This window comes from Ascidia mentula, chromosome 5, assembly GCF_947561715.1.
Source record: "Ascidia mentula chromosome 5, kaAscMent1.1, whole genome shotgun sequence".
In the NCBI taxonomy this organism is placed as follows: Eukaryota; Metazoa; Chordata; class Ascidiacea; order Phlebobranchia; family Ascidiidae; genus Ascidia; species Ascidia mentula.
Genome location: NC_138570.1, coordinates 9,460,179 through 9,487,879, shown reverse-complemented (window position 1 = coordinate 9,487,879; position 27,701 = coordinate 9,460,179). Strand labels below are relative to the sequence as shown.

General features: G+C 40.5%; 3 protein-coding genes across 4 annotated transcripts; 2 read left to right on the top strand and 1 right to left on the bottom strand.

Moving 5' to 3' along the window:
• Positions 1-76: 76 nt before the first annotated feature.
• LOC145901514 (lipoxygenase homology domain-containing protein 1-like) lies at positions 77-26,113 on the top strand. Of its 2 annotated transcripts, XM_082989215.1 has the most exons (60): positions 77-594; positions 665-736; positions 810-979; positions 1,052-1,192; positions 1,320-1,434; positions 1,528-1,645; positions 1,714-1,776; positions 1,944-2,107; positions 2,263-2,402; positions 2,464-2,543; positions 2,715-2,866; positions 2,923-3,036; positions 3,396-3,516; positions 3,580-3,626; positions 3,891-4,020; positions 4,147-4,250; positions 4,381-4,554; positions 4,687-4,953; positions 5,486-5,663; positions 5,990-6,172; positions 6,427-6,531; positions 6,602-6,741; positions 6,805-6,940; positions 7,236-7,462; positions 7,655-7,824; positions 7,880-7,983; positions 8,236-8,402; positions 8,779-8,998; positions 9,307-9,461; positions 9,823-9,901; positions 10,014-10,092; positions 10,299-10,354; positions 10,504-11,112; positions 11,751-11,786; positions 11,869-12,077; positions 12,613-12,752; positions 13,269-13,348; positions 13,790-13,935; positions 13,992-14,079; positions 14,793-15,005; positions 15,263-15,470; positions 15,810-15,985; positions 16,047-16,170; positions 16,234-16,355; positions 16,691-16,989; positions 17,252-17,470; positions 18,106-18,261; positions 18,598-18,735; positions 18,872-19,038; positions 19,356-19,503; positions 19,758-19,988; positions 20,165-20,297; positions 20,582-20,709; positions 21,142-21,329; positions 21,598-21,901; positions 22,056-22,192; positions 24,446-24,569; positions 24,763-24,969; positions 25,120-25,226; positions 25,303-26,113. In XM_082989215.1, the coding sequence occupies exons 1-60, from the start codon at positions 220-222 to the stop codon at positions 25,373-25,375; spliced, it is 9,456 nt and encodes a 3,151-aa protein (XP_082845341.1). In that variant the 5' UTR covers positions 77-219; the 3' UTR covers positions 25,376-26,113. The 2 variants fall into 2 exon arrangements, with proteins under 2 accessions (XP_082845341.1, XP_082845342.1); XM_082989216.1 differs by lacking the exon at positions 10,504-11,112.
• Positions 22,358-23,758, top strand: LOC145901577 (uncharacterized). Its single transcript, XM_082989311.1, has one exon. It carries the CDS (start codon positions 22,358-22,360, stop codon positions 23,756-23,758), a length of 1,401 nt encoding a protein of 466 aa, XP_082845437.1.
• A 232-nt stretch (positions 26,114-26,345) lies between the features above and the next one.
• LOC145902861 (visinin-like protein 1) lies at positions 26,346-27,633 on the bottom strand. Its single transcript, XM_082990956.1, has 3 exons — positions 27,425-27,633; positions 26,905-27,073; positions 26,346-26,564 (listed from the first exon to the last, which is right to left on the bottom strand). Exons 1-3 carry the CDS (start codon positions 27,631-27,633, stop codon positions 26,346-26,348), a joined length of 597 nt encoding a protein of 198 aa, XP_082847082.1.
• Positions 27,634-27,701: the final 68 nt, after the last annotated feature.

The following is a 27,701-nucleotide window of genomic DNA, read 5'->3' as shown; positions in this document are numbered from 1 at the left end:
TGAATCTTCAAAAACTCCATGGAGGGGAGGGTGGAGCAATGTTTTACGTACAATCGTTTTTTGTCTCGGTAGGTTCAGAACAAACAAGAGAATGAATTGTAATGATCGACTATTGAAAGTGTTTGATTGAAACGGAATAATTAGTTCTTCTTTCCATGAAATCTGCATATTACCATTTTGCGAGAAAGGAGTCGATCGCAGACGTCGAGGGTCGATACGATGCTGATAAACAAACCGCCAGTTTATGAGAACAGTATGTCCAGAAACTTACCCCACAACCCCGTCTCCCAGGATCAAATTTACCCAAACCACCTGCCCCGTGGTCACGTGAGCCACGCATCGAAGCACGGCGCCACGTCCAAGTTTGGCATGGCTTCCACCCATGGACATGATTCCGGGGTGGGAAATGACTCTATGCTAAACTTCTACCCGCATCTCATGCAACCGACACGCATGAGCGAGGCTGTGGGAGCCGGAAGCAGCAACGCAAGTTCAAATCGAAGTCCGTCCACTCGCATGAGCTTGAAAAACGCCGCCACGCTTTCGACCGCGAAAACGGTGTCGTTTTATCGAAGTGGAGATGTTCATATGCAGGTAGGAATCGCCCTGTCTAGTTTTCAGTTAATAACTTGGTTACTCGCATTTAAAAAACGATTAATTTCAGGCCTTCAAAGTTGCAATAACCAAGCGTCATTTCAGAACGTTTGATTCTTTGTTGGAGTCTCTTTCTGACAGGGTATGCATATATAATAAATAACAATTTCACGTTGAAAACTACATATTTGGTCAATTCTCTTCTTCTGTTATAGATACCACTACCATTTGGAGTGCGCACTGTGAGCACACCGAAAGGTACACACGGTATAAGCCGACTGGATGAATTTGAAGACGGCAAAAGTTACGTTTGCTCCGATAAGAAAACCGTGAAACCTCTTAATTTGAATGCAGTCCGTAGCTCAAGACCGCCTTGGTTTATTAGGTACATTTGGCTGCAAATTCCCTTCAGCTGTTGGTAGATTTAATGAATTTTTTTCTCTGTGGTTTGAAATAGCAAACCAAGGACTCGAAATCGTGTAGTGGCGCAACTCGTGCGGCCAGCGGATTCGGAAACTCTTCGTGTTCCGCTTAGATTAACTCAGGTCAAAACGCCGAAGAAGATTGTAATAGTTCGCAACGGCGACCCAAGTTTCAGGTAAGTTGGTATTTTTTACCCTTGTGCATGTGTATTCTTTTCCTCAGTACGCTACAGCTGCCAATATCGTGATAATGTGTGGTTGTCTTGAGAACATATATCTAATACATGATCATTGTTTGTTCAGACATACACTTCTCTTGAGCCGAAGGACTCCACAAAGTTTCGAAAGCATTCTTGAGGACATTGGCGAAATTTTCCGCATGCGGGCGCACAAACTTTATACATCGGACGGACGGCGGGTTTGTTTATAACTGTTGTTTCACGTTGAAATATTGAAGCAATACCGTACTATCGCCATTAAAACATTTCGAACACATGATATCTCTGCACAGGTCGACAGTCTCCAATCGCTCTTCCTTGGACCAAATGTTTATGTAGCCGCAGGCCGGGAAGCGTTTCAGCCAATGGAATATCGGATTAAAAAGGTGGCTATCGCAGATGACAAGAGAGGTGAGTAAACAAGTTAAAACAAAGTTTGTGGATATAATCGTTATACCAGCGAACTTTTTTTCGAGAAGATCCGTTGTCTTCAGAGGGGGATTTGATCAAGGAGAGGTTTCCAAAGGAATTGAAGAAAACAAGTATGTTTTTTCTCTTAAAGTAATATTTGAACTCATTTGAACATAGTAATAATAATGGTAAGCAAGTGACATTTAAAAACTTGCTTCTTAAATGCTTCTTAAAGAAGTGTCCAGGCATAGGAGCCGGCATTGCATTATGTCAAGAAAATGTTGTTTTGCATTCGCAGAGGGTAAATGGAGAGTGACGGTAGCCACTAGCGAATTGCCAGCCGCGGGGACTGACTCACGCGTCATGATCAACGTTTATGGAGTAAAAGGAAATTCTGGTCCGATCCTTCTCAGCGACGGCAACAAAACTACATTTCGGAGTGGAAACGAAGACGACTTCGTTGTAAATACAACATAATTTTACTCTTTCGTTTATGTTAAAATAGTTAACGAGTGATCATTGAAATGCGTATAGATAAAAAAAAAATTCACGAAAGAATAGACGTGGTAATTGTTTTGGAAATGATCCATGTGACCATTTCCTTTGTTCCCACTCAGATTCACGTTGGTTCGATTGGAGATATTCGAAAAATCAGGATAGCCCATGACAACTCAGGGACGTCCCCTGGTTGGTTGTGCGACTCGATTACGCTCACTGACGTCACGACAGGAGATAAACTGGACTTCCACTGCAACAAGTTCGTTGTGCAATTAGCTCGTCAAACTTTGTTTTATTGTAGAACAAAAAATATTGATAAGGTGGTTATCGCGAGATGAGGATGACGGTGAAATTAGTCGCGAAATTGCTGCTCAGCTCCCCGAAAAGCCTGTTCTGCCGGGTAATTGTTTATATGCTGTTTCCAAATATAACTTTTGTGCCATAAATTTGGTCACACGTTGGAAAATTTTATGATTAGAAAAAGGCTTTATTGTGAATTCTTCACATTTTTGCCTAAAAAACATAGAATAACGATAGAAAACGAAAAAGTGTTTAATAATCGATCCATCAGAAATCACGTACGTGGTTTCTGTAACCACTGGAAACCTGTGGAACGCTGGAACCGACGCCGATGTGTTAGTGACGCTCTACGGAGACTTAGGAGACTGCGGACCCCGTTTACTGCAACACGGGGGAAAGCCCCATCCCCAAGTTAAAGGAACCGTAAGTTCACACTAAATAATCTGATTGCGAAATGACAACAGTTTTAATGTGTTTAGACCGACGTCTATCGCATGAGGGCAGTCACCCTCGGTAACATGTTTCGTTTGGTCGTCGGCCACGACTGCCAAGAACCTGGGGAAGGGTGGTTTTTGGAAAGAATAACCGTGAAGGTAAAGTTGGTATTTTTCACACCAGCATGTGATTGTTGTGATGGATCACTATCCTACTCCACGATAACTCCAACCCATTATAAGAATCTGTAACGACGCTATCACCACGAAATGTTATGTTTGCGATCTATAGTTGTCGTTAAAATGCCTGTATATTTAAGTTTATTTTTACTGCAGAGTTGTAATGTGACTAGCAGGGAGTTAAATTTTTTCGGCTGTCCTATTTGTTTCTGTGTTTCTGTATGTGACTATGGGACAAACACCATTAAAAACCTACCAATGGTACCATTCGATCTCCCTCAGGAGCATAAAATTTATTTCCAAATAGTGAAAAGTTGCAATCACAACTTTTGTTACAGGAGGACCGAGTTGGTTCAGACGAGTGGGTGTTTGAATGCAACCGGTGGTTTGATGCTGGAGAGGATGATGGAAAGACAGTTCGTGAACTGTACGCCGAAGCCGATACGAAAATACTGCAGCGTAAGTTTTTGCCTCCAATATTTTCTATCTCCATTTATACTACTTTGCTCATTTCTACTGCAGCCTCGCGGGGAAAGAGTCAAACAGAAAAGCACAAAGAAGACTTGTGGGTAAGTGCTACAATAATTTTATTGACGTGGAAACAGCAGTCTTTAGCAGTAGGCCGGTCCTCTGGATATAGAAACGAGAGGGGCCCGAAAAACGGCAAAAAAGAGTTACTCTTTACTCTTTTTAGTCTCCCTAGTAATCTGTTTGGGCCACTTTTTAGAATGCGCGCAGCCCCATTTTTAAGTACAGGCCCCAATTTGGTCAAACCTGGTCAGAAGGATCCTAACTAAAAAACGAAACCGAAGTCATTACCTCCTACATTTTAGTGGGACCTTGAGAAATGGAAATTTCAGCGTGGGAATCAAATCGTCCTGATGAACCACGCGACTCTTAAAGCTGTTCGAGTGAGATCGGACGCGGGAATAGACGCACTGGGCGATCCGTCCCATCCACAATGTAAATGTTGTAGATTCTAGTAACCCGATATTATTTTATTCGCCGCCCGTCACCCGTTACGACGAACGTCGTATTGCGGGCTTGGCTTTTGATAACCTTTGTGACCACGCCGTCCGTTGCTGGTAGGTGCGTTTGAAGTTCTGCGAAGAAGATCCAACGTGCGTGTGTTTTCCAACGTGGTCCAGCCTTCCTTTCACATCGCTTTGGATCAAAACCGTATGCTCGGCCAGGTAATATAATAAACCTTCGATGTTTCTATACATGTAGTGTTTCTTTGTCAAAAGTATTCAATTATTACAATAGCTTAACATAAGACATTAATGGACTCAATATTATACCATTTTCTACATCTTTATCCAGGGCAAGGGTGGCACGTTTTGCGAGTTCCACGTGAAAGTGCAAAAGGATCGTTCAGTTTTGTTGGAATCGTGTAAGTACTCCACACAGCATGCAACATTTGATCCAAGCGGAAAGCCGGCCGACACCAGAGGCAACGCCAACATACCCGGCAGGACCTTTACCGTATATGTGAAGGTATTCGGTATTCAAACTTTTCAACCTAAAAATGAATCTCAACTTCGTGACAAAACCAACATTATGTTACAAGATATTTTAGTGTGCGATTTTCCACTTTAAGCTCCCAAATATATTTACTTATTTTCTTAGGGTTGTTTCCGCCATGATGCACTTGTTCTTCTCAACACGAGTCCCACCCAAGCTCTTGCAGTCGCCTCAAACGGTGACGTCATCGGCACTGGACGACGCTCTGACGTGGACATCGGTGGTTCGAAGAGGCCGGACAACGAAGCGAGGATGACGAAGCAGTTTGCTTTGTTCAGGGTTATAAAGGTGGCCGAAGGTGTTCGTATGTTCCAATGCGAAGAAGACCGCAGGAAGTTTCTTAGGATAAAGGACGGCCAGTGCGACGGGCTGGTGAGTGTTTCACGGTTGCTAAAAGTTTTTCAGTTAGGTATCAGATTGCACTAGTTGGGCACCTATACGATTTTGTCTAACTATCGCGGGTATCCTGTTGTACATGATTAAATTTTTGACTGACAAAACCTCTCATTTGTCTGACTGTTATTATTCGGTTACTTGCAGCAACGATATAGCTTTGTCATTCAATTTTAGGTTTTTTAGTGTTTTGTCAGTGGGAAAGTCTTTGCTTTTACTGTAATGTATATTTCGCCTTTTGTATTGCATCGTAAACATCTCTTTTACTTTAACATGCCGATCAACTAAAGCAAAATATGTATGCAATCTGCAATTGTACATCTACCACAATTGGACATTTTCTCATAATTATTGCGATTTTACTCTAAATTGTTGACTCAAGAGGTAAAACCGAAACTGGAGTGGATCCAGTTGTTTACGAACGTGCCCACAGATATTCAGTGCAAACAACCGGCAATACTCTACTGGTTTTAAACCAACCGTCAGCACGCGAATTTGTTTGTTTACATAGGGCTCGGGGGACGTTTACTGCCACTTCAAAGTGCAGAAGTACAAGATTGGGGGATACGTGACCCTCCAGTCGATGAAAAACCGCGGAGTATTCGTTGGACTCAACACAAATGGCAGAGCGCGACCCACAGTGGACACTGGCGACGCCAACACACAATTTTTCCCCGAAGTAGTAAAATGTAAGATTTGCTTAAGCATGTTCCTCACGTGGTGACTTTACATAATTCTACCAAAAAAGGTCAGGAAATTGGTTGGTTATTATTAACGGTCGGCTTTATGTTCGATCCATAAGTGAACATAATAACCCACGTCATATAAAGCTAGCGATCCATCGTGGGTTTGGAGTAGTTAACGAATACGAACGAGGTGGAAAATGCTAGAGAACAGAATTTTGCAACTGTCACAACTAACACCATGATTTGTAAACATTATTTTCCACAAAGTAATGCGAATATTTGCGGATGAATCATATTTAAATTAGCTCATTCACAGTACTTATTTATAGTTGGACTTCGACGAACAGGGAAAGCGGACCAGTGGATTACACCGGAACCTTCCTTTGTAACTTCTGCTCGTGAGGTGCCGAAACCACCAAGCAGCCAAAGAATAGTCAGCCCTGAAAAGCCGAAACCATCGCCATCGCAAGTAACTCTAAAAGAACGAGAAGACAGCAATACTGGACCGAAAGGCGAGCTTTATTGTTTCGTTGGATATACGCCAAATACTGTTTATTTGTAGAGATTCTTAAGCATGCGTGCTCTGGCTAATTATAAACATAATTATCTTCACACGTCAACATCAAATTATCAAAAGATATTAAATTACTTTCCGTGCGTGACGTCATGCAGTGCTTGTGGTTTTATTTGAAATATTTCTTGAGGATGTCCGCTTTTGCTCGTGAATACCACCCCAATAACTTTGAAACAATTTGACCATTTCCAGACGGAGATTACAGGGTGTATGTAACCACCGGAAATTCTGGATCAATCGAGACCGTTACCTTGTTTGCATACGGTGACAGAGGGCAGTCTGATCCGATTATTTTAGGTAACATTCATAACAAATTGCACCCAGTGTGCCTTTTATCGCAAATATGTTATGCATCTGTGAATACCAGGCAAAGGAACTGAGGGAGGAGTATTCCAGTGCGGACAAACAGACGAGTTTCAAGTAAACTTGATCTCCATCGGTTCAATCAGGAAGATTCGAATAGGAATGGAAGAGTGTTCCCCGGATTGTGATTGGCGACTTAAACAAGTAAAAAATACTTCTGTTATGGAGTTACTGAAAGATTTGAGACTTTTCTTCCTCCTGGTACAGGTTAAAATGAAGGATATGTCCAGCAACGAGATCTTGAGGTTCAAATTTAACCGCTGGTTGTCGCGAACACGTGATGATGGTGCAACCGTTCGTGAGTTGCCAGCTCTCGCGCAAGATGGTTCGCCCGAATTACCAGGTGACAAATTCAAAACTAGCTTGAATGTGGTTTGATGGTTGAGAAAACTAACTTAAATAAAGTAACAAAGTTTTAACGCAACGAAAACTTAATCGGATTACCACCAAATTGTTGCAATACAATTCAAAGTGTTAATTATGGGTGGTTTGATGGAAAAACCAACTTAAATAAAGTAACAAATGTAAGACTGCTGCAAGAACTTTTCAAAATAGCGTAATTTAACTATCGGCTTACCAGAGTTACCAGCACCTATTTGTTGCAATACATTTGTATTCAACCAACTTTTCTTCTTTAGTCTTGCGATACCTTGTTTTGGTGCGAACGGGAAAAGCGTCACCACCCCCGTCTTCCAAATCCAACAAACCAACGAAAAATGAGCTAGGCAATATTCCACAACCTGAAATATATATCTGCATACACGGCGAGAATTTCGACACCGGGCGAAGGTTGTTGATGCGAAAGCCGCCGCAAACTCCTGATAGCAGTCTCGGATCTAACAAGCCGTTATTTTCTGCCGGCCAGGTTTGTACTTACAAACCAATAATCATTAGTATCTATCGTTAATATCTATGACTGTTCAAAGAAGTTGCAATCATGTAAAAAAGTTTTTAAACCATTTTTCACGCTGAGGCAATAAATAGGTTTCCGCAACTCATTTTCACTTTATTTTCTATTCAGTGTATTTTTTATATTGTCTACTTATAACCTTTGCAGCTTGATCGATTCGAGATTGAAGCGGTGTCCCTGGGTGAGTTAACCAAATGCGTCATCAGCTGTCCCAAGATGTCACAGCCAGCCACGTCACGTACTCCTTGGTTCTGCGACGAAATTGTAATTCGGGAATCGGACGGTGCCAGCAACGAATACGTGTTTCCCTGCAAAAAGTAAATCGTTTGATTTGCGATAACATTTCCCTATTAAACGGTTGTTTACGCATAGATGGCTCGGCGCTCGCAAACCCAAAGCGAAAACGCAGATTTCGATAAATCTTGGCGAGAAACGCGAGGTGAAACGAAAACAGAGCGAAAACACCGAATACCAAGGTAACTTAAAACTGGCGATATATTTAGTTTTTACCAATGTATGTCGTATAACCTTATTTAAATCGCACATTCTATGTGAGACAAACGTAGAATTACCGTAAAGCTTGCGGTAAACATTATTTGCACTCAATTTCAATGCAATTTTTAGTATAAATATAACAGTGATTGTTGATGACATGCAAGACCTTGCTTTAAACTTGCGTTCATAGTGCGTATAAATAACAACCGTACAACGGTTTGACTTCACGACAGACGGAGACTGGAAGATTTCAGTTACAACAGGCGCACAAGAAGACTCCGGGACATCGGCGAATGTTGTGTTTGTAGCTTATTCAAGCGATGGCACTTCGTCGGGTCCTGTGTTATTAGGAAGCGGCGTCGACGGTCTTTTTGAACGCGGAACAACGGAAAGGTTCAAGGTAAACGATATAAGACGCTTTGCGAACAAATGTTCTTTGCGGTTTCTTTTTAACCTAGGTTAGGTGCGTTGTTGTATATTGCTAACAAAGGTTTAACTGTTGAAAGCACCCTGAAAGTGCGATTCGGTTTTGGGACAATGAATGTTTTTTATTTCATGATAGCATGTTAAATGAAACCAATTGTACTCGAAAAGCAAAAGCATTTTTACAAAAGTTTTGTAAGAGGAGAAAATCTCAACTTAACACTTTCAGCTTTTCGCATGAGAAATTTAAAAAGAATCACAAAAAAAACACGTTCTGTTTGAAAGCACTATCTTATATCGCAATGTCTTTAGAAAGTGTGTTGTTGGCATTTAAAAATCGTTGCTGTCCTAAGGTTAACTTGATCAAGTTGGACGACCTGTACAAAATCCGCCTCAGCCAAGACACGTCGGGTGCAAATCCGTCATGGTTCGTTGAACGCGTCAAAATGAAGGACATGAACAGTGACGTCACGTACACGTTGGACGTTCACAAGTGGATTTCTTTATCTCAGGCACCTCACCAGATGGCGGTCGAGATTCCGATACCCAAGCCGGGAGAAGAATTAACGCCGGGTATTAAAACGTAGATTATCAGCCACACTGAATACAAGGACGCTTTTTCTTTTATGAGTTCATTAGAAATACATTTCTTTTCGCGAGAACGAATTGTAAAGCATGAAAGTCTCTTCCTTAAACTTTGTTCCTTGATTTTCTAAACAGGCTGGCTGGATTTACATTACACGTTTTAACCCTTCAAAACGTATAAATTAAATGTTTCCTTTGAGCTTACCACAGAAGTTGTTGAAATTTGCGCAACTCCAAATAATGCAACAAGCTCCCATTGCAACCCACCCAATTTATTCTTGCATGTTGTTTTTCAGTGTTCATGTACAAAGTTCTCATATACACCGGTGGAATATTGGGAAGCGACACAGAAGCAAACGTTTTCATCAACATACACGGAAACAAGGGCGACACTGGACGGCGGCCTTTACAAAAGTCTTTAAACAACGACGTTAAGTTCCAAGAGTCGCAGGTAGTTTTTTAATTCAATGCCCACATTTGGTTGGCATTTCGATTGCTCTGATACATGTACATACTAATTCGCTGTTGATGGTATCAATGAAAAACAACGTGAGTTGAAAACAAGAGTAAATATAAATACACAAAATGGCGTTCGTATTTAAGGACGGTACACTCTTATACGACTTCACAGCTGTTGCAGAGTGTGAAAAGAATTCTCGCAAATGGTCGTGTGATGTGGTCAGATAAAACCAGATAAACGCGATAACAAGCGATAAAAAGCACAAGCAAAGTGGATAACCATATAACTGTTATATGGATTTGACGACCATTGATGTTGTACCTGACTCGTTAAACTGCTTTCATTGCGGCAGATTGACATCTTTGAGGTGGAAGCTGTTGACCTTGGTGAATTGGTGAAGATTGAAATCGGTCACGACGGAATAGGACCTGGTAAACCAATACACAATAGGCTTTTATCGTTTGATTTAGATCCATATTTGTTCAATCAACAAAGAAAATTTGCTGAGTAAACTTCCACGGAATTAACGAAAACGTTTTTCAGGTAATGGGTGGTTCCTGCACAAAGTCATCATCAAGGAGTCGGACATATCGCAGAAAGATTATATCTTTTTCTTGAACAGGCAAGACCTTTACTGAACAAAACTTGAAACGAGAAAATGTGTTACAAATATATGGACTGCTAAACTGTTAAAATACACTGTAGAATGAACATTTTTGGGAAAAATAACACAACATGATCCTTATGTACCATAGCTCAGAAGAAAAATAAACATACTATTGTGTGAACATATGTATTGTTCCCAACCACTCATTAATATCTAAATAGGTGGCTGGACGATGGACAAGATGATGGCAAAATCGAACGAGTGATAGAAGTTGAACGTGAGTAATGTATTGGGGTCTTATATTAACAATCGCAACTTCTCCAAACACAGCAATGTGTTTCAGGCTCATTGTCGTATTGAAAAATATATTTTGGCGAGGCTGCTATTGAAGACAGTTAGTGGTTTAACGTCTTGCGCCGCTTTTAGATCACGCGCAATACATAGCAACACGCAGGGCGGTCGGTTCCTCCGCCTTTTCTACTCCTGACCCTTCAAAAGTATGTTGGTCCCCGGACGTTGTCAGGTTTTCCTCCGACCAGATCTATCCTAAGTCTTCTTCATGCGCCTCCTCAGCGCAAGGGGCCACGAGCACCAGCCCGGCCCGCGCTGGTACCAGCCCACGGGGCGTGGTGGCGGCCAACAGTGACCCAACGTGGAAGATGCGACGCAGCGAAATTCCCCGCTATCGAAGGAGTGCGAGTTACCGTAACACGCGTCTTTTCAAGCGCCTCGTCTCCTCCGTGCATTATCGGAGTCGGATTTCAAGGTCCGACGGCAATACGACTTCCGAATCCTCAGCTGAGGATCCTCTCCCGTCCACAACACCCTCTTCCCCGCTCCGGGATCTTGTACCAACATTTTACGCCTGGCAACAACATCAGTTGGTGGAGGAATCTTCTCCTAATGCGGTCCTGCTCTCGCCAGAAGGCGACTCCTCCTCGCGGCCTTCACCAACAGTCCGAACACGGCGCGGAGACGCTCTGCGCAAAGTGAACACCAAACGGGGCTTGCAGCCACTGGGTGGCGTGTTAACGCGTGAGCGCAACTAACACATGACAAAGCAACTTCCTAACCAACCTTGCTACTACCACTGCCTCCGTATAGTTATTGCCGATCAGCTCAAAATCACTGCCGAATGATAAACTGAAGCCTCTGAGGCTGTTGCCGAATATGATCTGTTCCGTTTAGATCATGCCGGTGACTTGCATTCCTGTCAATAGAAGTGAAGCATGTCGCTTAGTAGTCAGAGATCATTGCTGAAGTATGGTAAAGAAAAGATGGTTCTTGATTGCGAAGATTGTAAATCGCCTAGACGGGTTTAGCTATTTTGCAGAAAATCGATCGTCCTTTGGACCGTATACTGACAATGTGTAGATAGACGTTTTGAGAATATAGTTGCAAGAGACAGGTAGATAGAAACTGCGGATATACACAAAAAATCAAAGCATGCTTATATTTACTGATCTAAAGCATGTGCCAAAAAGGTGTAGGTTCCAATCTAGTTTGCAAACCACGTATCACAACAATTGGTCGATGCGGTACGTGTTTGTGAAAATCATTAGAATTCGCAGGCATATTATAATGCCTGTTACCTGCATGGCTGAATAGTTAGACGTAATGCGAATGGTTTTAGTCTAAGGCGCAAATAAAAAACTGTTTTATTTATTTTTTAGCTCCGGACTTTTCGGAACCCCAAGACATAGCCACAGGTATGTAACACCTTATTGGGTATGTCATATACCCTATGGTGATAATGCTTACCTACTTATTGTGATATTTGCGCATACACAGAAGGAGAATACAAAGTCTACATCACCACCGGTTCGCAATCGAGCGAGGAGCCGTGCCCGGATGATACTCTCGTATCGATGGTGATTTACGGAGATGACGGCAAAACCGGTCAAATCCTGTTGCAGCCAGCTCCAAGCAGGCAAAGTCAGCGCACAAGCACACCGAAACAAGCCAGTCTTTTTCAGCCGGGACAAACTGACGAATTCAAGGTTGAAATACCATTTATGTCAGGAGTATATGTTTGTTTTTACTTATAGGATACCCATCCAGGCGATATCTCTGTGAAAAATGCAAAAGCAATACTTGCCTAGGCGGGCCCGAAGCCCCAAACTTGGCAATCTAAACTATATCATATATCGATCATAAGGTTTACTGGTATCGCAGCCAAGCTGGATAAAATTCGTCCTCGTGATTTTTCATATTTCTCTGCGACTTGTAGGAAAGAAGTAGCTTTGGTCCAGTTTGGCTGCTTGTCTGCGATGCCAGTTGACGTTTTGATTTTTTTATGGAGGATTTGGTACAAAAAAACGATACACTCACGTAATACCAATACCTACTAAAACAAATTTTCGATCAAGTTGGACACCTCCGACAGTCTTGAAAAATCTTTTACCGTTATCCCTCCAGTAATTTATATGGATGAATATAATAAAATAATAAATAAATCATCTGAACTCTTTATTCTTTTTAAAATTAGTAGACCTGTATCTCATGTGCGGTGATATTTCTCTAAATGTATTGCAGATCGATGTACCGGAGATTGGGAGTATTTACAAAATTAGAATGTCGATTAACGAAGAGTGCGACTGCAGGGGAATATTCCTCGATCGAATTCTTTTGGTCCAGACTTCCTCAAAACGTGAAACACACTTCGTTTGCAACAGGTGCTTGTACATTTCAAAACAACTGATCGTGTTTGATGTGTAACTACCGCTTCACTCTAAAAAAAATGGACATAAGCCTTGGTTAGAGTTGAAATGTAGCTAATCATTCTAGTCGCGAGTTCATTTCATAATTAACGTTTGCCACATTGTTTTGTTTTAAGCTTTTTGCCTTAGATCACAGTTCTGTTTTACACACAGTACTTTGTCACTGTACTACAAAAAACAACAATAATATTCACAAGTTTACAAATCTGCCACTTAATATATCATGGTATCACAATGGTATTGCGGCTTTGTTGCGGCGCTCACCACTTAGATCCTGCTAGCATGGGCATAAATAACTATATTTTGGACACTGAAAGCGGCAGACTTCAAGAGTTTTTTTCAGGTAAGTTGTAGAGCTAAGGAAATTTGTAGCTGGAGCAACGACTCCTAAATAGTTATAGGTCTAGTTTGGTCCAAGGCGATTGTAAATCCAGGTTTTGAATATTAGTTTTAATATTGACAATTATGTAGGTGGTTGTCAATAGTTGAAGACGACCAAGAAACAACTCGAGAATTCCCTGTGACAACCGAGGGAGAGCAACAATTGCCAGGTACGAGACTTTGATTGCGATAAATTTACACAAAAGTAATTTTACATGTTTGACCAACAACAGTATTGACATTCTAAGCTAACTTTACGATATAGACAATTCCCATGCACAGCCAATAATTTGTTACTTGGCTCCAGAAATGTTTTTTCCTGGTCAAAACTGACTATAAACGGTATTTTAACAATAAAAATTCTGTTGTAATAAATGGTTCAAAAACTTGAAATATTGGCACCTAACCAAAACTGCAGATGCAGGCCTAGCGATCACTGTAACTTTCGTAATAAAAGTAAAAATAACAGTAGCTTTTTACTACAGGATCACAATATTGTGTTTACTGCAAGGAACTGAAGATGCCCATGGGGCGAAATATATATTCCTGATTATAAGCCATGCTGATCCTGTAGTATTTTACTGTTATAATAATGCGCTTTTTCTTTTCAGTCCACCCGTATTTTGTGACCGTGACTACGGGTGACCGGCCAGCGGGTGACACCGACGCAAACGTGTTCCTGACATTACGCGGGGAGCGCGGAGACACTGGTAGAAGAAGACTGAACAATGCCCGTCTTGATGCGCATGCATTTCAGGTGTGATGTTACATTAAATCATAGGAAGTCTGTAAATGACACACGTGTTCGTTCAGCGCGGAAAACCAGCTTCCTTCGTCCTTGAGGCGGTCGATCTTGGGAGGTTGCAAGAGATTGTTGTCAGCCATGACGGAAAGGGATATGGTGAGTTGATCAAGTGAAAGTTACGTAAAATCATATCATTCTGTTTTCTGTTGGAGTAAACTGAAGTAAAATGCCTCAAGACGGTTTCTGGAAACATTTTGTTGATTTATTAAATAAATAGCGTCACCTTTAACACGAAATTTGGCCATGTTGTTTACGTTGTTGCACTATACTAACCTCACTCAAAAACATTCGTTGTTACGAATTGTAGGCGTCGATCTGCCGTTTAATGTTGGTTAAATCAACTATACAGAAAACAGCGGTGGCATAATTTTGTGAAAGACGCTTTTTGAAACTATTGTTTTTGGTGACCGCATAAAATTCCAATGCGATTTATTTCAAAAACGTTATGTCAGAGATTGTAGTAAACTAAAAAAATGTTTTGTGTTAAGAGTAGTTGACAAATTAGAGAATGATATCTATCAAAGTGCCAATCTTACCTAAGTCTACTATATGTATGTAAATCGCAGTAAATTGAAAAATATATTTGGTTTTGATTTATATTTGTTGATTAATCTGTTAGGAATAGATATCTCGCAATGAATATGCAAACCAAGTAAAGTTTGCAACCAAATTCGCAATAATGAACTGATAATTGCATGTTGATTGTAAAAACTCGCGCAGAAAAGCTTTGAAGCGCTTTGACTTCATCTATTTCTACGTTATTGGGTGAATTACTTTCTATTTTCCAACAAGATTTTGCAACGATTTAGGTTCCGGGTGGTTCCTGGACAAAATCACAGTCCGCGAACAAGAATTCGCCGCTCTCGAATGGGTATTCCCCTGTCATATGTGGTTGGACGATCACGTGGGAGATTGCAAGTCAGTTCGACGACTCTCGTTGTTGGGAACGTGCGAAGTGTCGTCGGGTGAAGATGAACTGCTCAAGTTGCGTGTTCCGCCGAGCAGTGAAGAGTCACAAGCAGGTCTTATAGACACACTCGAACTTGTGTTTTATTTTATTTTTTCAACTGATTTGTTGTTTACGAATATATGGTGTCTGAAGGAGTGAATCATTTAGAAAACAGATTTGCGCCGTTTTGGTATTTCTTCGAAATTTCTTATTCAAACTCTGCTACTTATCAATTAAAACATGTGGATTTTGCTGTGTTATACTTTCTGTGTAATCAAAAAAACGTGTCTAACCTGTTACAAAATTCACAAATAACTTTTCTCGTTGCAGGGATTGTCATGAAAAATTACTACATCGTACAAGTTTCGGTTGGAGAAGTGATGACTCAGGGAAACGACGGCGTGACGTTGTATGGTTACGTAGAAGGGGAGGACGGATGTGTTGGGCCTTTCTTACTCGGTGAGTGGATTCCTGGAGACGAGAAAGAATTCGAAACCGAAGTGGAAATGGACAGCGTGGGGGAGATTACAAAACTGCGGTAAGAGGGGGATGAACTTCACAATAAAAAATTCGATGTGAATGCTTTTGTTTTGTTGTTTTTGTCAAATATGGAACTGCCGCAAATGATGTCTCTTCTCATTGATATTGTCTATGTGTACACGGATTGGTGATGAAAGGGTTTTCAAGCAATAAAATCTGAGCTACGATGTGGCTTTTAACTGTGCCTTGAATATAGGGCTTACAAAAATAAAATGGATAGTTTTTAGTTGATCTTTTACTTATGGCAGTGCAAAATTCCTTTCATATTGTTTGAGATGTAACACACTGATTTTTTTTTAAATATAGTTAACCCAAAATGTTATTACATTTCCGGCAGTGTTGAGATGCCAGATTCGGATAAGGATTTGAATCTCTTCCTCATCGACGTTACCATTCGCAACCCACGAACAAACGATCTCCTCAGCTTCTCATTTCACCGCAAGTTCAGAACCTCGACAGGCTGCACCGTGAAAGAACTGCCGGCCCTGAGGAGTAACAGAGACCACAGAAATCGTAAGAGGATTCATTATGAAACGTAGAAGTAAGGACGTTGAAAATCTCTGTTTTTCCGAAGTTGTGACGTACATGGTGAATTTGGACATGTTGCCAAGTAATGATGAAGTGGGCGCGGAAGGGAGTCTTAGCTTAAAGCTTACTGGAGAGAATGGGACATCTGGCTTTCGGACGCTTTTCCGCAGGTAACGTTTGCTGCTGCATTGTAGCATGCAATGAGAACGAATTAGAAACGATTTTTTTTGCAGAACTAATGGATTTAAAGCGACAAAACAGGAGAAGGGCTACTCGTTTGAAATGACCGCAGTTGACCTTGGAAAACTTCGCGCTGCTACGCTTGTTTACACGTCCGAAGAGGGTTCACTTTCCGGTTTGTATATTTAGATATGTTTAGAGTAAAGCCTTGAGCTTTCAAAAATAATTTATTTAGTTTATTAGTTTATTTTACTTGTAGTTCTTTTCTTTCAGATTAATGCTTTTTGTGTCTCTTATATGCTAATTGTGTGTCTCTAAGCGGTTAAAATATATTATTAGTCCAAAATTATTGATCTTTCTTAAATTGTAGTTGCTTGATTTTAACAACATTTACATACAAAAACATTTGAGCTTTTCTCCAAGCATTAGTCGTTTTACCCGTTGGATATTAATAATTTTGAGGTTTAATCAAATGCCGGCTATTATTAAACAAAACACATTTTATACCAGAGGGCGGATGGAACATTGGGGTAATTTCCGTCAAAATACCCGACCTCCCCAACTTCTTCGCCGGTGAATACAAACCCGAACCTACCTACAGTTCGAAGGTGGAGCACGAGTTTAAGTCCGTCCCTACCGTATCACGAGTGGAGAAAGAATACGAGTTGGAGATGTTTGAGGCTGGTCGAGAGCTGAACAGAACTTTCAGGAAAGCATCGGCTGTTCGACCGAGGAAAAACGTCAAGTCGCTTGATGTGCCTTCGACTGGCGAATGGGTGTTGGCTTTAACGACTGCGAAGTATAACGAGGTGTGGCCCGCGAAATATACTTAAGATATTTCTATGTTTGCATTTATTGGTATCCTTATTACCACATATAATTTGAAATACTACATAGAAGAAAACAAGTCAACGTTCCGTAGTTAGTGTAAGATTATGTTGTTTTTTTCCATGAGCCAATAAACAAAAACTTTTTTACCGTAACAACAAAAATATTTATATCAAATGTTCGTTGGTAGTAGCCTATAGAGTTAAACGTGCCAATGCAAAAAAATCCAAAATTCCTGTGTAGTCTTCAATATTCAACCGGATATCGGCGCGCGTTTTCGGAACACGTGGTTGCTCCGACATCATCGATGTTTCCCATGACGTCACCCGCGAAAGGCTGAACAAGTTTGAGCATACCGATTTGGCAACGAGGGTTGCTGATATCAAACTTACAGAGGACCTTGGTCAATTGTATATGATCAGACTAACGATTAACAAAGATTCGGACATACGGATATACAAGGTATTTCATTGTTCAAAATTCTGTTACTGAAATAATAGCAGCCCTACAGCTACAGCTAGTATCGTGTTGCAGCAGGAATACCAATTGTGTTATTTTGTAGATCATAAACTGTTAGTTGCGGCAATACTTAAGTCGGATCGGTGTTGTTAAGTTTGTTTGGTCGAAATGCTTGGGTGTAAAACCTTACCTATAAACCACTGCTATAAAACTTATACATTAACTAAAGTAATAACTAGGACTGGCCTAGATTTCTAGATTTCAACCAAGATGTTTTTTTTGAATATATATATTTCGCCTATGCGGCATCCTCAGTATTCTAAAACAAACAAGAGTAATCGTAGTGATTTTTAAAGCTTTAATCCCAAAACCAATCCAAGTGGTCAGTGGGAGATCTATGAGAGTTTGATTTCTTGGAATCGCCTGTATATTCTCTATGGCTGACAGAGACTCAGTAACGGATAAGCACAAAATGGTGATGAATAATCCTAAGTGATCTGTCTGTATAATTTTTTTTTATTTTTTTATTTTTTATTATAAAGGCAGATGACTTAGGATTTTTCATCACCATTTTGTGGGAGATCTACGCTTTTTTATAAACGTTTTTAACAAAAGTACAACCGGTTTTCGCATTGCAGATCAAATTAAAAGACATCGCCACGGAACAGGAGTATTTGGCACATATCACTGTTCAACAGCGACTCTATGCGGTTGCGGATGACGGGGGTAGACTAAGTTTTGATCTCCCACTGCTACGGCCTGACGAGGAGGGAATCCCCCACCAAAAATACGACGTAAGGGATTTTATAAAATTTATATTTTTATTTAAAACTTAATTTCCATTACCACGGTCTCCTTATTAAAAAATATATTTTTCGAGTGATATTCGTTTGTGTGACGCAGATAAATGGGCGCCCGACTTGATAATCTTTATGGCTTTGTAGGTGCCCATGCCATTACAATTTTTTGTGTATTGTCATTTGCGCAGTTGCTTTTTTTTGCGCAAAATACACATAATTTAATTATATTAAAATTTTTATTTGATTGTAAAAAAAAATTTTATTGCTGTTAGCGAATTGTCTCTACTGACCAAAAAAATTATAAAGATTAAAGGCAAGTTGATTTTACAGATTTCTGTAAAGACTGGCTCTGACCTGGCGTCTGCCACGGACGCTTACGTGAAGCTAAACTTGATTGGAACCAATTCCGAAACTGGCTTCCTGCCACTTGCGGCGCTATGCGAAGACCCTGACGTTCTTTATAGCCCTGTGAGTTTCGCAAAACAAATCATAGCCTTTTACTGTAACTAACTGATGCCACAAACACAGCATAACACTGTTGTAATGCCACAGTAGAAAAGTCATTCTCCCACAATGCGAAGTCCCAATCGTATGCTTCCCACAGGGTCAAATTGATCGATTTGCTCTGGAAACTGCTGACGTCGGTGAGCCTCGGAAAATAGTGGTGGCTCATGATGGAAAAGGTCGTGGATCCGGTTGGTTCCTTAACGACGTCACTGTGTCTTTAGACCGCTCAGATATCAACAACAGCTTCAAATTTTTCTTCAATAAGTAAGATTTTTTTTCTGGTGCGAATCTTAATTCAATGATCCGTTAACCTATTTACCATAAAAGTAAATTTATATTAAATGGTAAAAGTAAATGAGCCATAATTATCAGTGAGTAACAGACCGCAGTGCACGCGACTTATAAGGTCTCATCATAGTGCAGCTGATAAGACCTTATAGGTTAGATAACCAGACTGCATTGATGAGGTCGAAACAGTGTACACTGTATGCCTTGCAATTTGTTATATCGCACAACGTTTAACTTCTATCGATATCACAAGGTCGGTATTTCTCGGCGCCAACTACAGTGTTTTTCCGCAGGTGGTTGGATGATTGCGTGGACGACAAACTGACGGAACGTGAAGCAAGTATTGTCGCCACCCGAGTTATGCAGCCTGAGGTCGACGTGAGCAAATCGAGAGGAAAGTGGAATTGTGAATTGATCAGCAGAGAAGAACTCCTTAAACAAGTAGACGAACGTTTTGTTGCTTCTTGCTTTTAGTAGTTTACTTGTGGTAAACATTTGTTAAGCTACCATAGCGGAGGATTGATAGTGATTTAATCTTGCCGGGAGTTGACACAGTGCTGTGGCATTTGTCAATATCTGTTTTTTGGACATTTTGAAAAAAGATTAAAGCTAAAAATTTCGCTCTTCTATTCAACATTATTCGCTTCTAGTACTTTGCACCCTTGTATAAATAATAAAAAATGCACTATTTTCAGAAATCGTACGACATTCGCATTTGTTTCTGCTTCTCCGGCGGTCGCACGAGGGACGTGGTGCGACAGGTTACCAAGGCAACGGAAGAATTCGACGTTATTCTCATACAAGAACAATCGGAAGAAGATGAAAATCTTGATACGGAATTACAGGAAGACGAAACCTTCGTCAAAATAAGAGCGGAGATCGAATCTACAAACGAGGCAATCAAGAAGCGCTGGCCACTAGAAGAGGTGTTGTATTTCATAAATGTGTTCAAAGTTACTTCATTATCATAACTTCCGTAAATAATTGCGAGATATCCATATAAAGGTTTTACTATACCTCTGCAGAATCGATGTAATTGGCCATGCATGTTTAAGTGCATACACTGGCATGATTTTGTAAATTTCCACGTGTTTTTTGTTAGTTGCTGATGACAAACGAAACGTCACAAGAAAAACTTCGTTTCGTGTTCGATGACGTTCCGACGTGGGAAGGAAGTCTGCGTGGTCACGTGAGAGAGCTTCCGGTTTGGAGACCTAACCAAGCACTTCTACCCGGTAATGCTTGTTAATAACCATAAACATGTCGCTTAAACATCTTATTTCCGGTACCCCATATACCCTTATTGGAGTCTGATATCTTATAGCTTTAACGCGCATGTTTCAAAATAGGCATTTGAAGGATATTAATAACATTTTAATGTTTAGAAGAGTTAATAAGAAGTACGTGAAATATGCAGTGTTTCGCCTATAATAATTCCAATGGTCGCGTTTGCCGTTTGATCATTATTAATTTGTATTTTACATGCTAACAGCTAACAGCAGTTCAATTTTTTCGCCAGTGATCGAGTACTACGTCATCTTCAATACATCCAACGATTCGAATCCCGATTCTCACCCGAGTCTCGTCACCATACAGTTGCAAGGCACAGGAGGCAACACCGGGTGGCGCAAAATTGTCTCTCCTGAGGTAATTTCATTCTATTAAATTTTGTGGAAACAATAAAAAACGTTAGTTTTATTCACACTTTCGTGATTGTTTTTTTAACTACCAATATAGCTTGTGTTATTCCATCTAACAAGCACTGTAAAAAGTAGGCTTAAAGTGGCGTTGTAAACGTGTCTTTTCTATAAAATGGTGTTGTGAGCTTTATCACAACACTGGTTTGAACAATATATGCTATAGGATCTGCTACTACAGCTTACTTTAAGCATAGATGATGTGTTTCAGTCTTGAAAATCTATGTTGTCATTTTACGTGAACAACACAGCCCATACAACTAATCTAAAGTTCGTCTCGGCAAACTTTTCGGTTGTTTCTGTAACCATTGTTGATGCACTAGATCATATTGAAAGTTTACAAAATCGTAATTTATGTTCATATGTTGTCATTGTATTGCAGAACTCCGAGAATCGTTTTCAACCGGGACGAATCGACGTTTTTACGATAGAGGCAGTTGATCTCGGTGAGTCTGTGAACTGTGTAAGTTTAAATGTTGGAGGTCCGTTGGAACATCCATGGCTGTTGGAAAGAGTCAAAGTGAAACGAGGGTTTTATGCCGACGAAGAACTCATATTTGAATGTGCCAAGTATGTATAAAAAGATTGTACATTATTTGGCTATCTTTTCGTCGCCTATGCTGTGCGTATATTTTGCTCGTTTTCTAAGTTAAATGTTGTTTTAAACTTTCCAACAGTGAACAGTAGTTTTTCGAAACTTATCAGTTTAGGTTATATCTGTTACTGTCAATAGTTAGTTCGCTATATTTGTACCTCCATTTCTGACGTTAAACATAGGGATTTGTGTCAACTGCGCTTTTTTAAGTCGGATTGTAATAATAGCAACTCTTTCAAACAGAGAAATTAAGGAGGACGAAGTTATTGATCTCACCGACCCATCTTTGTCATCCTGCCTTCCTGTACCAAGTCTAAGAAAGTCAGGTTTAACTGCTGTTGCCAATACATCTTTCGACGTCACCCTGCAGTGGACAGGATTGTCAGAAGTGCTTTCGAGAAAGTCTGACTCGCCAGAGAGCAGCAGAGAGGCGATTCCTCCAGTCCATTTGCAACTTGTGGGAAGCAAAGGAATAAGTGAACTAACTTCCATCAATTTGTTGGAAGCAGAATCTGGTCGATTGAAAAGAAGGGTTAGCAACATAAAGGTTGGTTGCTACCATGTTCGATATGTTGTAATTTTCTACACACCAAAACAGGGGACAGCATTTTAAAGGAAAAACTATTTTTAAACTGTTCACTAAAATGATTCCAAGTTGTTCCTCTCTAGACAGTGGTACATAACCACAACAAATGTTTCAGGTACAAGTTGTTGCAGCCAAGTTTGGAGATCTCCGAAAGGTTGCGGTCGGTTTCTTGGAAGTTGTTGACCAACTACCGCCCGAGTTTAAACTCTTCAAACTGCAAGTGATCAACCAACAAACAAATGATCACTACAGGTAACTGGTAACTGTTCTGGTATGTTTGCCTTGAATTTACCACAAAAGAAAAACAGTTTAAAGGGCAAGCTACACGTATGTCAGCTGTCCGCAACTTCCATTGTTTCGCAACAATGCTTTTAGTAACAACACAACACATACCAGTTACTCTTTGGCCTTTTTGTCATGAGGTTGCGTGATTGTATTGCGGTTGCTGCACTTTGCTTTGTTCTGGAGCAAGCGAACGCTGAATCAAGAGGCCAAAATGAAGATGATAGTCTTTATACCGTACACGAGTGCAGTTTCATGGAGGACATGTGTGGTTGGTCTGTGTCAGGTGTCAATGGCACAACGACGAAATCAAATGTGAGAGCATCGTGGATTTTTAACCACTTAGATGAGGGCCAAGTCACGGCTGTGGTGCGCACAGATAACTTTTTGGAGAACGAACAAGAACACACAGTTAAAAATGGCGTTGAAAACACCCTTGACCAGGATGAAAGTTTCATTGCTTTTAGGTTCAATAACTTAGTAAGCCCAATTATTACTCTAGCAACAGAAGGTTGCATTACTTTTCATTTTGTCGCCGATAGACATCTTACAAATTCTGACTGCCTGAACTTGTGGACACGAGACCGAAAATCTGATACAATCTTATTGTGGAGCCACTGTGGGCCCACATACCAAATACAGACTGTTGCTGCTGTCGGCGTCTTTCCGGGCATCTACAATCTGCTCTTCAATGGTGTTGTGTTTCTTCCAATAAGAAAAAAAGGCGCGTACACCGCTTTTCATATCAACAACATAACTATTCAGTCCAAAGTGTGCAACAACCAAGAAGTAAACGCACTTTTTGCCAAAAAGACAAGCATTAAAAACCTTTTCTACATGCAAAGTTCGCCGCACTCCAACGTGTTGTGTAAGTGGTATGACCTGCCGTTCAAATCGACACCTGAACTAGTCGTACGCACACGAAGTAGTCGTGCGCATGGTGGCGGAAGCAAGTACACAGTTACGGCCACTCACGTGACCAAAGGGGGATTTAACTTGTGTGTTAACAAGACATCCGGCGACAGCATTGGTTGGGGCGATCGTGAGGTTGTTGTATACTGGCGGGCTTACATAGTGACCGATTCTTATACAACCACCGATAAAACAACAACAACAAAACAGCCGAGATCCCCACGCGGCAGTATTGCCACCGATGCACATGGCGTGGATTTAAACAGAAGCTACACTCCAATTTGCCGTGGGTTGGCTTGCATTTCGGGCGAGTGCGTTAATCTGGAAAAAGTCTGCGATGGCAACTACGATTGTATCAGCGGGGACGATGAAAAGCAGGCTTGTGGCGAGTATGGAACAAACGTGTTCTCAATACTCGCGGCAGCTCAAGCCACAATCTTGGCACTGCAGTTAATTCACCTCTTCTACCTCCGTATCAAGCTCACAAACGAACAGCTCTATGGTGGGGATTTCGACGAACACAATCGCCGCTATGTGGCGCTGATGGAGCAAGCTATCGAAAACACACGCCGCGCTGAATGTCAGCAATCAAACGGAGACTGCACTGATGTCACTGCTGTTTGACAACAAATGTATGACAAGAAACGAAGCAGTGTTTAGTATTTACCCGATGGTGCATTGGTTTAGTTACTTTCTCATTCGTGTTGTTGCAATTCTCAATGGATTTCCTTTTTTTCTAATAGCTCTACACATTTGAACATGGTCAATAACAATTATTTAGGTCCAAATGTGATTTACACGTCTACAAGCGGTATCACGTGATACTTTTGGGCGCATTTTGGTTACGCACACACTGGTGATTTATTTGCACAAGAAAGTCAGAGTTCGTAACATGCGCCTCGTTTCTTTCGTTGGTGCGAAAATTAGAAATTTTATATTGCGACAACTTGCAGCTAACCAATGTTTTATGATGCTTTATAAGATAACAGGTCCTAAATTTAAAAATGATTTAATGGTCAAACAATTGTGTCCGTATAAGTTGTGCTTACGTTTGCGACTGTTTCATTAACGTTTTAAATTTTCTTGCCCAAAGGGTAATACCTATATTAGGGGGTATAAATTATTTATAGCCATCCGACCTTTAATCATAGGAATGTTAACAACCTGTATTGATTTTCCTCAATCTCACTAAGGTTGGGAACAATTACATAGCCTACAAGGAGCAAATGTTAATCGATTTGCGGCTTTTACGGATGCATTAAATGTAGCAATCGTACTTGCCTGGATTGAATTTCTTTTGTCTTGTTGCAGTTTTCGGCCAAATCGTAGTTTTGTTGGACAAGTTGCGGCCACTAGCGGGGAGCATGAGACCGGTTTAAACTGGTTAGAACTGGTTGCAGTGCTGCCACGTCAAGACAAGAAAACTATACTCAATGTATGTTTGAAGTACATGTGTGTATATGTTTTGTACATGCAAAGTACATGTTTGATTTATTACAAGAAGAACAGCAAAACTGCTATATGCCTGCCAGCTATAGTAGCCCTATTTATATATTATAACCAATACTGATAATAAAATAAGAAATTCAAAGGCGAAACAATCGATATATTTCATCTGTTGTCAAAAGATGGTTGATTATCACGTGACAATACGCACTACGGATCGCGAAAGCGCCGGTACCGATGCCAACGTGTACGTCACGTTAGTGGGTTCCAACGGGGACAGTGGGAAAAGATGGATGCTACATACAAGGGAAGGCGATGAGCCGGAATTCAAACCTGGCGGCACAGATGAGTTTCTAATAACGAGCGTGGATGTCGGTTCACTAAAACAGGTGCCCGAGCGATAAACGGTGTTGTGTTAATGTTGTAACATAGATATTGTTCGTAGCACCCTATCTCCATAGAACAGTTCTATCATTGCTAGAAATACTGAGAACTTGATGTTTTGCGTGTGTTGCTCAACGGCTTAAAACTCTTTGAAGGTGATTATTGGTCGAAACGGTCGTCTCACCTCAGCAGGTTGGCACCTGGCCGACGTTTCTGTCACTTCGTTGCCCGATCCAGAGAAAAAGCTGTTCGTCTGTGGACAGTAAGTGGATGTCTTTCCAGACGCGTTGGCTATTTTTTTTGCTAAATTGCTTTTCGCTATAACAAATTGTTTTTAGATGGCTTTCGAATCTGGAAAGCGAAAGCTTCATCGAGAAAACCCTGGAAGTTCAACAAGAGGTGGTTGGATAGCCACAAGAAAGTTAACAAATACCTTGAAAGAACAAAAATCAAACTCTGTGTAACATGAGAGCACGGTTGGGTCGTCATTGTCAATAACTTACTTACCTTTTGTACCCAAAATTTGGCTCCTTTTTGTACATATCGCCTACTATATGCAAGTTTTTATGAATGGAGGCTTCAACCTTTCCCGGTTTTTTGTTTTTTAATTAATTGTGTTTTTTATTGAGTTGTTAAAAGTGACTGATTGATCCATTCTCGCTTAAAGAAACTTTCATTCCAATGTTTTTTAACCCGTTTATGTCCGTGGCCCAGGTGACCAATTTAGTTGAAGACCTTACTTTTGTCCCCATATACAAAATGAACTTGATCGCTCTAAGGCACCGAAAGTATTAGAGTTAAATGGAAAAAACAATAGATCCTCTCGGTAGATTACTGTGGACACTTTGTATTCCATGTTGAGAAACTCTACTTTAATTTAAACGGTTTGATTTTAACGAATGCCAATTTACCTTGTGCCGCAAAAAAACCCTGTACATCAAATACCTATATTTTTGTGCATTTGTACTTTGTCTGTAGGCATACAGTATCATTTAAACTGTGAACGTGATACATTTCGACTATCGTACTTTTCGTAAAGTGTTAGAACTTGTTGTAAACGGTGCTGTAATACATAAACCTTTTATACTCGCTACAGTTTGTTAATAATGCGATCGGATGATATGTCAGCCTTGCAGTGGCTGAATAAATTTGGACAAATCAGTTGTTGAAATCAGTATATCCTTCGTTTTGCGTATTACTTGAAAATAAACGATAACAAATACTTTACAAGTTACAGGGGCGCGGGTAAAAAGTAAATTTGCAGTTTGTAAGCGTTACTGTCACAAAAAAAATAACGTTTATTTATACAAACGCTCATCAGCACAAAATCATGAAATCTGTCTGAACCGTCTTTGATGTAAATCCCAGACAATGTTTTCCACTATTTCCTTATCTCGGTGATTGGATTATTCTTTCCAACTTGAAATAGCAAGATCATGTTCGGATCTTTCAAAGTAACGGATTGAAACTCGTCGAACGTAACGTTGTCGTTGTTGTCTTTGTCCATGCAGAGAAATATGGACCGAGCCCTCTGTGTTGGTGTTAGTCGATCAGGCAACAGCTTCGCCATTATATCGTTCCCTATCAGTTTGTAAACTGCCTAAAAGCACAAGAAAAGTCATTTGTCTAAATACAAAAATAATAATAATGCCAAACAATCAGCATTTGGAGCTTTGACAGTATTTTTACTCTTTGAAAATAAGGATTTCTTTCGAAAAAGGAGATTTTTGAACTATAAAGTTGAGCTTTTCATAATAGCCATTTTGAATATTGCGCAACTCGAACTAGGCTCCGAACACCAATCAAATCCATTCACCAGTTGTTTAAAAGCGAAACCTTTATTTTTACATAAAGTCAAAACTAAGCCTGCATCGAATATAGTTTTGCGCAAAAGTGATCGATAGATTAGTTTCATTTTGTTCGCTATCACGACAACTTACCCCTATCATGTCTTCCATCTCCTGCAATGAGATAGACCCGTCCGTGTCAGTATCGTACATGTTGAAAGTCCAGCGCAGTTTGTCCTCAAATGACCCCCGGCTTGTGATTGACATGGCGCACATAAACTCACGGAAATCTATCGTCCCATTTCGGTCTGTGTCGAAAGTCCTGCAATGCCAAGTACTGCATATAGCTTTTTCTAGAAATATTTGTACTGCGTTTATGATTGAAACAGTACATAATGCCACTCGTATAGTACACGATCGGGAAGCAAAAATTATTCCCTAACACCATTAAACAGTGCAAAAATACGTAACAACATGATTAGAATTGCTAAGACGACCAGATGTAATACTGTCGAGCGCTTATTTGTTGATGTATTTAAATACATTCGTTCATATCTGACACAAACCAGACCACAGCGACTGACGTGAGCTTTATGAACGGATAACGATATTGAAAAAGGATGTAAAGAGGGTTTTCGTGGCTCAGGTTGATCAATCTGACATATGCGCTTACCTGAAAACCCTTTTGGCATAACCTGTTGGGTCGACGTTGAAGAAAATATCCCTGTAAAGATTGGTGAATTCCTCTAGAGTAAGCTTTCCCGTGGGACAGTCTCTCATAAAGGAATGATACCACGCTTGAACCTCTTGCTCTGTGAACTTGGTGCATTTAACCAAATGGCCCAAGTCAGAAGGACACAGTTTGCTCTTTCGCTGACCCATGTCTGCACGTAAAATACAAACACTAATAGCAGACAAGCAATGTTCCTGAATTTGATTGTTGTTTCGCC